The sequence below is a fragment of the Artemia sp. Qi Xiang Cuo genome, chromosome 15 (assembly GCF_049724085.1).
Source record: "Artemia sp. Qi Xiang Cuo chromosome 15, ASM4972408v1, whole genome shotgun sequence".
NCBI lineage: Eukaryota > Metazoa > Arthropoda > Branchiopoda > Anostraca > Artemiidae > Artemia > Artemia sp. Qi Xiang Cuo.
In genome coordinates, this window is record NC_142808.1 from 25556417 (window position 1) to 25570256 (window position 13840).

The 13840-nt window shown below is 37.2% G+C and overlaps 1 protein-coding gene across 4 annotated transcripts in view; it reads right to left on the reverse strand.

The window, feature by feature from the left end:
• pyd (zonula occludens-like protein polychaetoid) overlaps window positions 1-13840 on the reverse strand; it is a 253318-nt gene that overhangs the window by 102680 nt on the left and 136798 nt on the right. The window contains exon 1 of one of the 4 annotated variants that reach the window (XM_089101633.1): window positions 6120-6477. The exons of the other annotated variants lie outside the window; for them this stretch is intronic. Coding sequence (XP_088957759.1) covers window positions 6120-6317 — 198 coding nt within the window. The 5' untranslated portion in view covers window positions 6318-6477. Of the gene's footprint in view, window positions 1-6119; window positions 6478-13840 lie in introns of those variants that run through there. 4 annotated transcript variants of the gene reach the window in all.

Consider the following 13840-nt stretch of genomic DNA (forward strand, 5'->3'; position numbering starts at 1 on the left):
CTCTTTACGCTAAAGTTTTTTATTGTTTAAAAAAAAAAATTTTGAGAAAGTAAAACATTAGAGTAAATAGAGAGGCGTTGAGGAGGGGACAGCCCCTTTCATATAAGGCAAAAATAGAGAGGCGTTGTGGAGGGGACAGCCCCTTTCATGTACGGAATAATTTCTGTTCGTTTTAAGTTTTAATGTCGCTCCTTACTTTCAGTTTAAAAAACTTGTTTTTTTTATTTAATCAAAGAACGTGACGGTACTTTCGCATTATCCGGGCCTCTCGGCTTAATCAATATAGAGAAGGCAATGATAAAACCCGTTTTTGACATGATAACCGCTGTGGACTAGGCAATGATAGCGTTGTTTGCATTGCGTATAAGATATTAAACTGTGTTTTTTTTTTGATTTTAGGGGGGGGGGAAGGTACCTAGGTTAGATTAGGTTATGTATTTAATATATGCAATGCTTAACCCCCACCCCCCACCTCTAATGTGCAAATATATATCCAAAATTTGTTTCTAAACTATTATATATTCATCCTATTTCATTTTATTTCGTTAGCATTAACTAAAATTGACTTTTTAGAGAGGCCCGGATAATGCGAAAGTACCATCTTGACATATTTGTCATCTTGACAAATCGACAGGGGCTTAAAAAACCAACAATAATAAATACTCCAATGTTAAAAGTGCTCCGTTCTTTTTTTTTTCCGCATATTATTATAAAAAATATAGTCACGTCCATGTATTCTATACTGCAAGGAAGAGGGGAGATTATTTTCAGCAAATGGAATATAGAGCAATGTATAAAAGAAACTGAAGAATACTAAATAATTTCTTAGAATACTAAATAATTTTTCATGAAGAATACTATGGAAAAATTGCAATAGAAAAGATACTTCGAAGGGATGGCATCCCGAAGAACCACTAGTAGACATGCCCGAAGCATCATACGGAAACATAATATTAGTATGTTATGGGAAATCAATGACACGATTTTTTGCTTAAAAAAAAAGAAACCATTTTGTGCTAGAGAAAATCGAATAATGGAAATCCACGAATAATAATAGAAATCCACGACAGATGTGTGTGTGTGTGTGCGTGTGTGTGTGTGTGTGTGTGTGTGTGTGTGTGTGTGTGTTTGTGGGTGCGTGGGGGTGGGCGTTTTTTTTTTGTGTTGTTTGATATATTTGGGTGTTGTTAGGTGGTGTGTGTTTGTGTGTGTGTGTTTGTGTGTTTGTGTGTTTTGTATGTTTATTTAGATAGGTTTTGTGTGTGTGTGTGTGTGTGTGTGTGTGTGTGTGGGAGTGTGTGTGTGTGTGTGTATGTGTGTGTGGGTGTGTATATGTGTCTTTATGTGTGTGTGTGTGTGTGTGTGTGTATAATTTCAATCTCAAAAACTAATCTAAATTTTTCGTATTTTTGGTATTTATTTTGGAAAATTTAGATAAACAAAAATGTATCGAAATCCCAAGTTCCCTATCCCTATGCTATTTAGGACGCTATGCTATTTTTTCCGTATGCTAGTAGTATACATAGTTTGATTGGGATAGGTACTGTACCATGCTTAGGTACCATTTGTAATCATTAATTGGAAAAAAGGGTACTTGTTTAGAATCCGTACAGCACGCGATAAGTGAAGTTTAGTTAATGCTAATGAAATAAACAAAATAGGATAAATATATAATAGTTTAGAAACAAATTTGGGCAATATATTTGCATATTAGGGGGGGGGGGGTAATGCATAGCATATATTAAATACCTAGCCTACTAACCTAAGTATCGTTTTTTGCCCCTCCAACCCCAAAAAACTAAAGTTTAAATCTTTTTCACAGAGTTAGCAATACCTCACAAGGCAGCAAGGGCCTGTTTTTCATATAGCATCTTTGAGATTTCGATGCGGTCTTTCTCGCGTGCTGCCCGGATTCTAAACAAGTAATGAAAAAAGAAACAAACTATTGGATGTGGAACTGCGTCTAAGGTGAAAATTAGCTACCTGAGAAAAAAAATACAACTTTATTTCTCTTTTATTATTATTTCACACATGGACACCCCCCCCCCCCTTTGGAAAAAAAACAAACAAAAGCCAAATATATTGTCATTAAATACATTTCTATTTTTACTAGAGCCACACAGCGTTACGGCCGTGCTAAATTTATAACAAGGGTACAAACTTTCTATAAGTTTGGAAAATACTTGCATAACCTACTGAGGTATGTGGTATAAAAACCCCGAAGACGTTACGATTACAGCTACTTTCAATGCGTTTACGATATTTAAACTGTTCTTTTTTGGGGGTTTTGGGCGAGAAAAAGGTACCTAGGTTAGGTTACGTATTTAATATATGCTCTGCTTTACCCCCCCCCCCCTAATGTGCAAATATATAGCCCAAATTTGTTTATAAACTATTTTATTTTAATCCTATTTTATTTTATTTCATTACCATTAACCAAACTTGACTTTTAAGTACCTTTGGGTCAAGATGCCAATAAGTAAAAAAAAAACTCTCTCAGCCAGTGAGTTTTTTTCTTGTTGAAAATCTTTAACCGGAGCTTTACAATCTCCCGCCTTTAAAACTTCTCCCATCCCATCTTGACAATACAGCCTTCTTGGTTTCGATGGTTTTTTTCTTCAAATTGACATGATCCTATTGCTTTGATCCTACTGATATGATCCTAGTTTTTATGCTTCCCCCCTCCCATCTTGAAAATACAGCCTTCTTGCATTTGATACACTTATAGACGTTGATTCAATCCCGGATAGAACCACCCTTTTCGCTGTAGCTGCAACTCAATAAAGACTGAACCACGGCTCTTAATAGCCAAATTAAAAAAAAAAAAAACGCGCTTTCTCCAAAACTTCAGTGAGAAACTTTTCCTGATTGACAAAATTCTGGAAAAATAGTAACTTTAATTTCCATGGCTGAAATAAACTTAAACTATCGGCGTCAAAACCCTTAACCAGAAGTTCTAAGTTCCCCACGTTGAAAAACAAAGGAAATCTTATTTTCGCAGCGTCAGAAGTTCTGCGTCTCGTTTTCACTCCGTTTTTCCTTCAGCGCTAGCAGGCTACTGGAAAGTCGCTGGGAAATGGTTAAAAGCTCGGAAGCTAATACTTACATCTATGTGCTTTAGATAAATGTGTCTTGATAGCACCAAAAGCAACTGATATTTGGCACACAAAAACTTATTTGGTGGAGTTAGGTTAATCCTAATGAAATATTTGAAAATTTATTTGCTTAAATTTAGGAAAAAAACCGTGATATGGCTTAAAAATCCTGCTAAAGTAACAGAAATCGCATGCTTAAAAACTACAGCCAATAACACCAAATGAAAAACACAAAATAAAGGTTAAAAAAACTTTTTGCCATAATTTAGAAACAGTCATTTATGCAATTTCTTATGCCCTGAAATAATGGGAGGATGGGGATAGCAGCTCGATAACAGTTCACATGCTACTGAACCCTTTTTCAGCTCAACTACTGTTTAACTTAACCACATGAAATCCACCCCCATTCAATTCAAACCCTGTCCAATTCAACTTTCGTTTATCTCAAACCCCCATTCAGCTCAAATGAAGCCCACTTGTCGGAAGTGATAAAAGGGGACTCGTATGAAATGGTCTTTATTAATCGGTTAATCCTTATGTAAATGTTTTTAGCTTGAATGAGACTGAAAAAGCTGATTCGCAAGGCTAATTCAAGGCTTTTTCTCCAAGCAGAGAAAAAGAAATTTCGGACATTCACCGGTGAATGTCGACATGTCGACATCACATTAACCAGATTTCGGACATTCACTGCAACATACATATAAAACTAGCAAAAAAATTTTTTGGACATTTAAATTTCCTGAAAACATTTGAAAAAGAGCTGGAACATAATTTCATCTTTATAATTTTATCATGATAACACCATCATAAAATGGTGAGTAGACTAGGACACAATAAAAAGCTAGGACGCGCCATTAAGCGGTTGCGGTTAGGCATTATATTTTTGGAAAAAGCGTTATATGATCACATTCTTTCAGCTAGCAAATTAATTGAAACTTCGACAAATTAACTGCCAAAGCGTTAGTTCAAACTTATTCATAGGTCAATTTAAATGAGCGATGAGTCAAAAAGGCGTTGAATTATGTGGGGTTGAATTGCACGGGGGTCGAGGTGGGTATAAATGTATAACCATTCCAGTACATAAGGAGACATGTTAAGAAAACAATTCTTTCTTCATAATATGCAAAATTATCCTAGTTAACATATTATCCAGGGGGAGAACCTTTATCCTCACTATTTTCATAGTTTTTCAATCATATTTTCAATATTTATGTCTATTCTCCAAGTCATGAAATCGTTTATAAAACCAACACTCAGGAGCCATCTAGCTAACACAGCGTAACCTAACTTAACCTAAATTTATCAATATTTGCCTATTTATATCTTTTTGGTAGATGGCAGTGATGGTGTTTAACTTTCATATATAGACTATTTGAAAACGAATAAATGGAGTCAAATCTGTTTATTCTTCATACTTTTGTTAAAAAAAATTGTACAACAGGGAAAGAAGTGATGATAAAGGTTCTCCCCCTGGAAAATATGGTGACTAGGATTTTTATGCATATTAAGAAGTAAGAATTGTTTTCTTAACATGTCTCCTTATGTACTGGAATGGTCATATATTTATACCCCAAGTTGAACGAGGGTTCATTTAAATATATTGAACTAAAAAGGGTTGAGTTACACTCACACCCTAGATAAAGCCTTTCCAGGCTATATTTTAAGTCCTGGATTAATTCCTGAAACTTCCATTAACCCAAGTCAACTAGCCTAGGCTACTTTTCCAACACAGCAAGACACTCCTCAATCCCCCTTCTGAACTAAACACTACAGGCTAATCCCACATTCTTAATTCTTCACATTTAGAAAATAGCTAGGTAGCCTATGTAGCCTATCGGATTCCCAGTCAACTCCTGGTGAACTGCATTCCAGTCCCCCTCCTACTGCCCACGTTTTAGTCCTGCACTAGGCCAAGATCCCGAATTAGATAGTTTTTCTTTTCAAATTGACATTATGATCCTACTTTTTATGCGACATGGGAAGTGGGCTACAAAAAGGGAAAAATTCTAATTTAGCTACTTTTCATTATCTTGGAAAGGGGTTAGGTTAGGAAAATAAAACTTTCCGGGATGACTCTACAGAGTAAAGTATGTCACAGGAAGGTATTTTGAAGTACCTACCTCCACTCCTCTTTCTAGAGGGTCCTGACCTTTGATGACCTTTAAAAATGTTTGTGTTATAAAAGTGAAACTTTGCAAAATAGATCTTCTGCTTAAATGAAGTACAAGAAAACTGTTTTTAGCTTCACAACTTTGCTCAATCCCAATTTATAAGGTTTTAAAGATATGCAAGTACATTTCTTAAATTTTGACAAAAAAAAACCATTGATATAGTTTAAAATCCTACTCAAATAACAGGAATTGCATTTCAGAACTAACGCCAAAGGAAAAGAAAATGATAACTGAAAATTAAGGTAAAATGTTGTTTTGTCAAAATTTCAACAGGTAACCTATAGATCTGTCAAGTGGGCAAATTTCTAAAACTTAGAATACGGAAGAGGGTTAACATAGAAGCTTGGCAATACCTTCCCAGAGTATATTTTTGGCCCTGGATTCATTAAGCTAGGCCTACTGGAAGTTTCATTTTTCTAACCTAACCCCTTTCCAAGATAGTGAAAAGTAGCTTAACTAGAATTTTACAAAAACAGGCCTACAAAAGCCATCAGGCATGAGGACAGGGGGGGTACTGGGATGCAGCTATATTGGGAGTGACTCTGAAAATCCGACAAGTAGGCCTGTTGGGGATACCACCAGATGGCTAATTTGACAGTGTATATATACAAAGTCTTTAAATTAGCCAAACGGCCAACCAGTGTTTTAAGCCTAGGAGTTCAGCTGGACAAAAGTTGTCTATCTTAGGATGTAGCTGAGTTAAGTGAATGAAAATCCCAGGAATGGATCCTCGGTTCATTTTACCGAAATGGTTATTGGATTGGCAAAAAAAGGAAGGTTATATAAAGATGCAGCATAGGCTGCTTTTCTGAAAGACTAGGCCTACAAGGAGGAATAGGCTATAATGGCAAACCTGATCAAGCGGGGTAGAAGAAGCAAATTCCACTCTATTAACGCTTTGCAGATGAGGAGGTGGTTCTCCTCTACTACTCGGTCCAGCATCCATGACCATATTGCACCACGTACCCAAGTTCAAACTATTTCTAACACTTGAAAAGGCACCAGGGCAACTCTTCTGTTCATCTAGGTCATTACGTATTACAGTTACCATTTAGAATTCGAAAAACATCTGACGAGATTGACACAAGTAAAAATTAGTTCACAAAAAACAACCTGTTAGACAATTTTGCGAAGACTCTAGGATGAAGTAACTCGTGAAAAGTTTACAAAATCCAACTTCAAAACTACTACAAATCAAACTGAAAGACCAGAAGTTACTCTAGAGGAACAGGTTATACGGGACGAGAAGAGACCAAAGCTCCAAGTTACAATCCAAAACTACAAGAATGCGAGCCTAGAAGGCAAATCACCGATCCTTCCTGCGAGCCGTGACACAGCTTGATAAAATGGTTAGGGGAGAACGGGTAGAATCAGAATGCGACTAAAACCCTAGGACTTATTCTGAACTGTAATAATTATGGGCTGAGGTAACCATGTAGCTTCAGCAAAAATTTAACAGGAAGTCGACACCCCATGCCGAAATACTTGAGATCTTGAGAGAAGGGCGTAGTATAAAAATGAGGGGGTCTCTCTGATAGGATTCAAACATCATGTGAAGTGGGGTAGTACCAATTTTTATCGTAGTATAGATACAGTGTCTTCTTCATGGTGGCCTGTCCGAACGAAGTGCTTAAACCTCTATCGAAACTATTTTTAGCTGGATTTTGGTTAAACCAGAAAGATTTTCTTCACTCCAGGAGAGGCCCTATCAATAGCAAGGCCTGAAGTTTCATTTCTGCTCGAATTGTTCACAGATTTTGTTTCCCGATGTTTCTACTTCAACAGAGTTTTCTGAATACCTACCGGTATTTGTATGATATACCCACTACCTAACATTCTTCTAATATGTTTTTCTTACGCTCAATCCTAATGGCATATACCAAAGTAAGATAAGAATATAATACTTTAAAAACAAATTTGGGCTATGTATTTGCACATTAGGGGGGAGGAGGTAAAGTGTAGCGGGTCTGCATGCCTAATGTGTTAGGTACAATTATTCTGCATATTACGTAATAAGAATTGGTTTCAAACTTCACACTGTCCAAATACCCACATCCTTAATTTGCAAATATATAGCCCAAATTATATATTTTCCATATATTCTGTCACTTCTCTTTGTCTTGTCTCACGCTAAGCTGAAAGAAACTAACGAAAAGAAACCGGTTCTATAATGCGTCAATGAATGAACTACTTGAGCGGTAGTGGGTTTATCATACAAGTACCCACCTACCAAAGCTTAGTCCAATTTACTGACAAAAAATGCGACCGAGATAATATATGCGGGAATATAAAAGGAAAAAAAAACTTTGACTAAATTCTTTTGACAGTTTAATGTATTAGGCCAGTACTTCTAATCGCCAATCTTGTTGACAATTCAGCCAGCAGCGATACGTATCTCTTTTCTAATTATATTCCTTAGAGCGGTCTAGGTACAAAAACAGAAAAAAAAGATAGATGTAGTATTAATCGCTGATTATAGGCATCGGTTAGCCAGGAATTCATTTCCGCAAAGTTCTAACTGATGGGGGGGGGGGCAAAAGAGGAAAAGGTCATTTGATAGCCTATTATTATTTACTGAAAGAATATTTTCATATTTTGAAGAAATATGATCCTTAATCCTCCCCATAAACAAGGTAATTCCATAGTCAAGAAAGATAAACACAAGTATGCCACCCCTTAATAATATTTTACCTGTAATATACCCTCCCAGGATAAGTTTTTACAACTGAAAGTAAGGAAAAACCTTAAACCTTAAAATTAAAGAAATTATCACGTATATGAGGGGGGTTGCCCCCTCCTCAATACCTAGTCCTTCATACTAATGTCTTTAAGATTTAAGAAAAGCTTCGTTTTGTTCTAATTAACGGTCCTTGCGTTTATGGAGTCGTTCTTTAAAAAATTGGGACAAAAAGTCAATTTATACTTTACTTTCAGTTAACTTAATTTCTGATCCTTTTTTAAATAATGCCGGGAAATCCGGCTCCCCTTTCATGAAAATTCCCCCCCGTCAAATTCCTCCCACGTAAAATACCCCCCCCCCCCGTGGAAAGTTACTAAGGCAGAAAATTCTCTCATGTCCCACGGAGACTTTATCCCGCGGAAAAATCTTTAATGGAGAATTTTTCCCATGGAAAATCTCCCCCCCCCCACAGAAAAGTCCTCAAGACAATTCCAAAAACGATGAAAACTTTCCCCGGACTATTCCCCTTAACATCTTCACATGTAAAATTGAGTCGGCAAAGAGAAAGCATGACAAATAAAAAGAATATCGTGTAGGAATTCTGGAAAATTCCCCCATTGTAAAATTTCCCCTGAAAAGTACACTCCCCCTGGAAACCTCCCTTCCCGGCGAAAATTCTTCCCTTAGGCCCCCCCCCCCAGAAAAATGTCTGTATACTTCCCAATAATGAATACTATACGCAGACAATGGGCAAATTTCATAGCTTACAGACCTTTCCTCAAGGGCTGTGGAGGATTTTGTTATACCCAAAGGCATAGTTACTGGACCTTTCAACCATGCTGAACAAAATGGCTATCTAAAAATTTTCTTCAGACGACTTTATGGTAAAAAAAAGTATGGGAGGGATGAAGTATTCCTCTCTTAATGCAGAATGTTTTCAGTGGAAATTAAAATACAGGAGGGGTTGCGCACTTTCCAGCACCTGGTGTATATCTCGAAGAACCACGTGTGCTGCAGTGCTGTGCCACATGTGAAAACTCGATGATGCTATTAGACCAGTGACGAGGCTTTTCAGGATAACTAGGAAGCCCGCTGAAAATTATGTGTTCTAGGCTAGTTTTTATGAAAATGTATTTAAGTTGACAAATTATTATGAATTTAAATCAACAATTGTTCTTTTGTTACACAGCGTACTGCAATGCTGTGCCACAGTTGGCACAGTCCCCGTGGCACTTGGCACAGCTCCACAACGCTTAGTCCCCACCAGCTGGTTTACGGGATTTCTGAAAGTGGACAACTCGATGATGCTATTAGACGAGTGACGAGGCTTTTCAGGATAAGTAAGAAGCCCGCTGGAAATTATATGTTCTAGGCTAGTTTTTATGCAAATGTATTTAAGTTGATAAATTATTATGAATTTAAATCAACAATTGTTCTTTTGTTACACAGCGTACTGCAATGCTGTGCCACATGTGGCACAGTCCCCGTGACGCTTGGCACAGCTCCACAACGCTTAGTCCCCACCAGCTGGTTTTTCTGAAAGTGGACAACTCGATGATGCTATTAGACGAGTGACGATGCTTTTCAGGATAAGTAAGAAGCCCGCTGAAAATGATATGTTCTAGGCTAGTTTTTATGTAAATGTATTTAAGTTGATAAAATACTATGAATTTAAATCCTCAATTGTTCTTTTGTTAATTTTTCTTTATTATTTTGTTTGTTACACTGGCCCCATGGCCTTTTTTTGCAATAAATATCTTATTATATACTTATCTGGACAAAGACAGAAGACCGAAGGGGGAAAAGCTTTTCTAACGAATTATGGTTCAGTTCATGAATGCAATGAACAATTTTAAGTTCAGCTGGTATTTTCACTTTGAAAATGTCTCGATCTAGTCGAATAAATGACTCTACAGCCTTTAGGATATGTCAAAGCTAAACAAAAATAAACATCGTGTCATTATTCTCAATTTAAGGTATCTGACTATGGGGCTTTCTTGAATATCAAGACAATATAAATAGTCAAATAGCGATTCCGAATTTTCATTGTCCGGCTTTTAATAAAAACATAACAATAGCTAATATAACATCATTCACGCTCCACAGGCCAAATTCATTGGGTAACCTCAGCTCAACATAAATATGTTTCAGGTATTTAATCAGTCATCAGTGTTTTATGTTTTGAAACTTTGCCTTCTTTTCTCTTTGTTTAAATCTAGGCAGCGACTCTTAATTACCGGATCCTTTGGCTGAATGATTGATGGACTAAAGCTCCCAGTCGTAGCATTTTTCTCACAGTTATCTAGAGAAAAATTTGTGGTCGACAGGGCTCAGGCTTAAGGTTGAATTACCCAGTTCAAAGGGGTCAACTTTTATGAGAACCTCGGCGACCTATTCCACTTATTCCAAAGGGGAAAAATACAAGGGTCCATGGTGACCCTTTAAGGACATGCAAGATTACTTGTTATAGCTAATTAGCATACACTTGTGAAATGAACATTGTTGTTGTCATCCGAATAATGCTACCAATAATTATTACATAAATAAGAATTGGATAAATTTAAAAGACAGAAGTTTATGCAATTTTCAAGGCAAATTTAGGTACACTTGAGGAAATTTCAAGCCAACTTGTGGAAATTATCCCTAAAGTCCTCCAATTCAAAAAGACTGACATTTCACGCACAGGAAATCTTTAGACAGGAAGTTAATCTATATGTAAAAAAAATTGTTAAAATGAAAATTATTAAAATTTATAATAAATATTTATATATTGCAAATTAGCAAATTCTTCTCTGGAATCCATATTTTTTACCCTATGATTTGATTTTTACTGAAAACTTCAGGCACTTGTAGCCTATACGGCATGTTCTGAATTTAAATTTCGAATCTCTTTTTTTTGAGCCGCTAGTAGGCAACTACGCTACAATAACTAGATAAACATTTAAGCGTATAAGCAAAACTTTGATTTATATCTGGCGATTAATATTTTAAGGCAGAATTACAGCAAGAAAAAACAGCTGAATGTATTTTTCATGAGTGAAATAAATGAAGCGAAATAATCGAGCGAAATAAAAATAAAGTTTTTTTTTAACTCAATCAACGAGGTTTGTCTTACTCCACTTAATGTTTTAGCTAAAACAACAATGAAATCACTCATCTGATAGCTAACAGAGGAAAAAATAAATTCGCATGAATTAAATATTTTAGTTTATGAAATACATTTTTTATGTAAACACGGGTACGACTAAATAGAAGTATCAGCTTGTGCAGGAACATAGTTGCGTCTAAATCCCCCCCCCCACTGTTTGAAAAATAGAAAACAAATCTTTCTTAAAAAAAAAAATATAGGCTAGGGATGCCATAGATAAAAATACGGTGGGCCATGAGTGGCAAACATGGCATTTAGATACGGTCCGCGGAATAAATTGTATAGCCCTTCATACAAAAATCTAAAGCTGATCGTATACAAAGCGTAGTCAAAGAAGCTTTGGAAGAGGCTAATTCCATGGGAAACTTAAAAATTATGGTGTCCTTTTGGCTGTCGAAAGTGATTGGAAGAGAACCAGCCCCCTCTCGTGCCCTTTTCTGCTACCCGGCAGCCACATAACCATCAACACATCCAAACATAATTTTGAGGTAGACATTTTACCCAAAATACTTGAATTGTCCAATAAATGCCCTTTCAGGGGTGAGCAAGACCTCTATAGCCCCTGGGGCAAGGGCTGTAAATAACACAGATTGCCAATTACTTACTTTGTAATGGTAAAGGCGGTGCGGGTGGGGGGGGGGGGGGTGTTTGATGTTGAGTGTGCAATTCGCTCAAAATTTTTAGGAATAGTTCTATGGTTCGAAAGTATCAAGCAGTTTGCAGTGGGAGGGGACAAAAATGGGCCAAGAATTTTGTGTCCCTGTTTCGTTTGAAACTTACAACCGTAGATCTTTGGGCAAAGAGAAGCTTAATGTACAAAGAATTGCTCCGGGACACGCCCTCAACCCCCCCCCCCCTGAAAGGACCGCGTTTTTTCCCAGAAAATATACACGAATCCTTGGGCTAAAAGAACCCCAATTCATAAAAAAATGGGTTGTTCCAAAACGGGGTCCGGCAAAGGGCCCAAAAATGTTTTCCTGTCCACTACGTATGGAAGAGGTTGTTGTAGAAACTTGGGAGGGGGCTCATCCAATTAATAATTTAAATTTCTAGTGCCCCTTTAAGGGCCAAATGTGATGGGAGGGAATCCAGCCTCCCTCCCGGGCCCGTTTCCGCTAATCGACCTTCCCCTGTAACCCAAATGATATTGAATCAGAATTTTGAGTGTCACTTAGCTCAGAAATGTCTAAAGATCTAAAAAGATTGCCATTATATTTGTCATCATGGTTTCAACGGAAAAGTCGGGCATATTTGGGCTGGGTTGTCCGATCAATTAGGAGCTCTTAGGGATCCTTCGCTCATTTGAGCTTCCCAGAGTTCCCATCGGGTATACTCTGGAAACGACAGGTGTCTCTGAATAAATCAAATAACGTAATATGAATCAAATTTAAAAATTATCTGGGTCCAAGTGAATACTAAATTTTGATTTGAGGAAAGGGAGAGGTAGATTGAAAAACAATATGTCTATCCAGGTTATCGAAATACCTTATCCGCAATATATCAGGAATGGCTTTACGGATAAACTTGTCACTTCCAAGAATTTTTGGGGAAAGAAAGGGGGGAAGCTGAGGCAAGAGGACTTCAAATCTTGTGTTGATGTAGGTGGAAGGAACTATAAAGTTTTTTTGGATCCACCGATCCTCTACCGCACAACATGAAAAAAAAAAAAAAAAAAAAAAAAAAAAAAAAAAAAAAAAACAGAAGATAAGTCTGCAAATCAAGATTAGAATATTGAAAACTACAGTGATGACATTGGTGAAATTTGGCTCTGAAGCATGGGCGCTCCGAAAAGCGGATGAATATTTGCTAGATATTTTCCAGAGAAATCGCCTACGGATTGTTTTGGGTACCCGGCTGACTGACCGTATTTCAAACAGTAGGCAGTACGAAAAGTGTGGTTCAATCCCACTTTCTTGGGCTATAATGAAAGAAAGGCTGAGATGGCTAGGGCACGTTCTGCAGATGAAGGAAAGCAGGTCGTCCTCGTCTTGGGTGGGAGGACGTCATAAAGAAAGATTTAAAGGAAACGGAAACTTCCTGGGAGGGTGTAAAGAGGGAGGCTCTGAATAGATTGGGATGGAGGAGGAGCTTGCGTAGCTGTGTTGGCCTCAGTCGAATTGGTGCTGCGGTGAGTTGTTAGTAGTAGTAGTAATAGTAGTATGGGTTGCCAGGTTATAAAAAAAGGCTTATCTGCAATGTCTCACGAACAGCTTGAGGCATAAAGTTGAAATTTTCAGTAAATTTTGGGGGGAGGGGGAAGAGTAGACGTTGAACGATAACTTGAGAGGAGATGGTCAAACTAAATCAAATTACACTGTGTGCATCTGGGTTTTCAATTTACCATATCCGTAATATCTCGCGAACAGCTCAGTGGATGGAGTTGAAACTTACAGGTAGTGTAGGAAAAAGAAGAAACTACTCATGTTGAAGTAATGATGTAAATCAAAACAAACTATGTGGTTTCAGATTATCAAAATAGCGTATTTGCAATAAGCCTCAAGACGCATTTGCAAGTGAAAGTCAAAGTTTAACGGGGGAGGGGGTGTGTAAAATATTTTTCAATCCACCGAAATGTTTTTCCATTTCAAGCCTATGTGGTACCAATCATGCATTCAGAGTTAAACCAATCAAAAAATCTGAGTCGAAAGACAGTAAATCAAAAGTGATCAAAACAATGCATCTGCAATATCCTGAAAACAACTTTAGGGATCAAGCTGAAACTTCCAGGGGGTATCGAGGGAAGAGG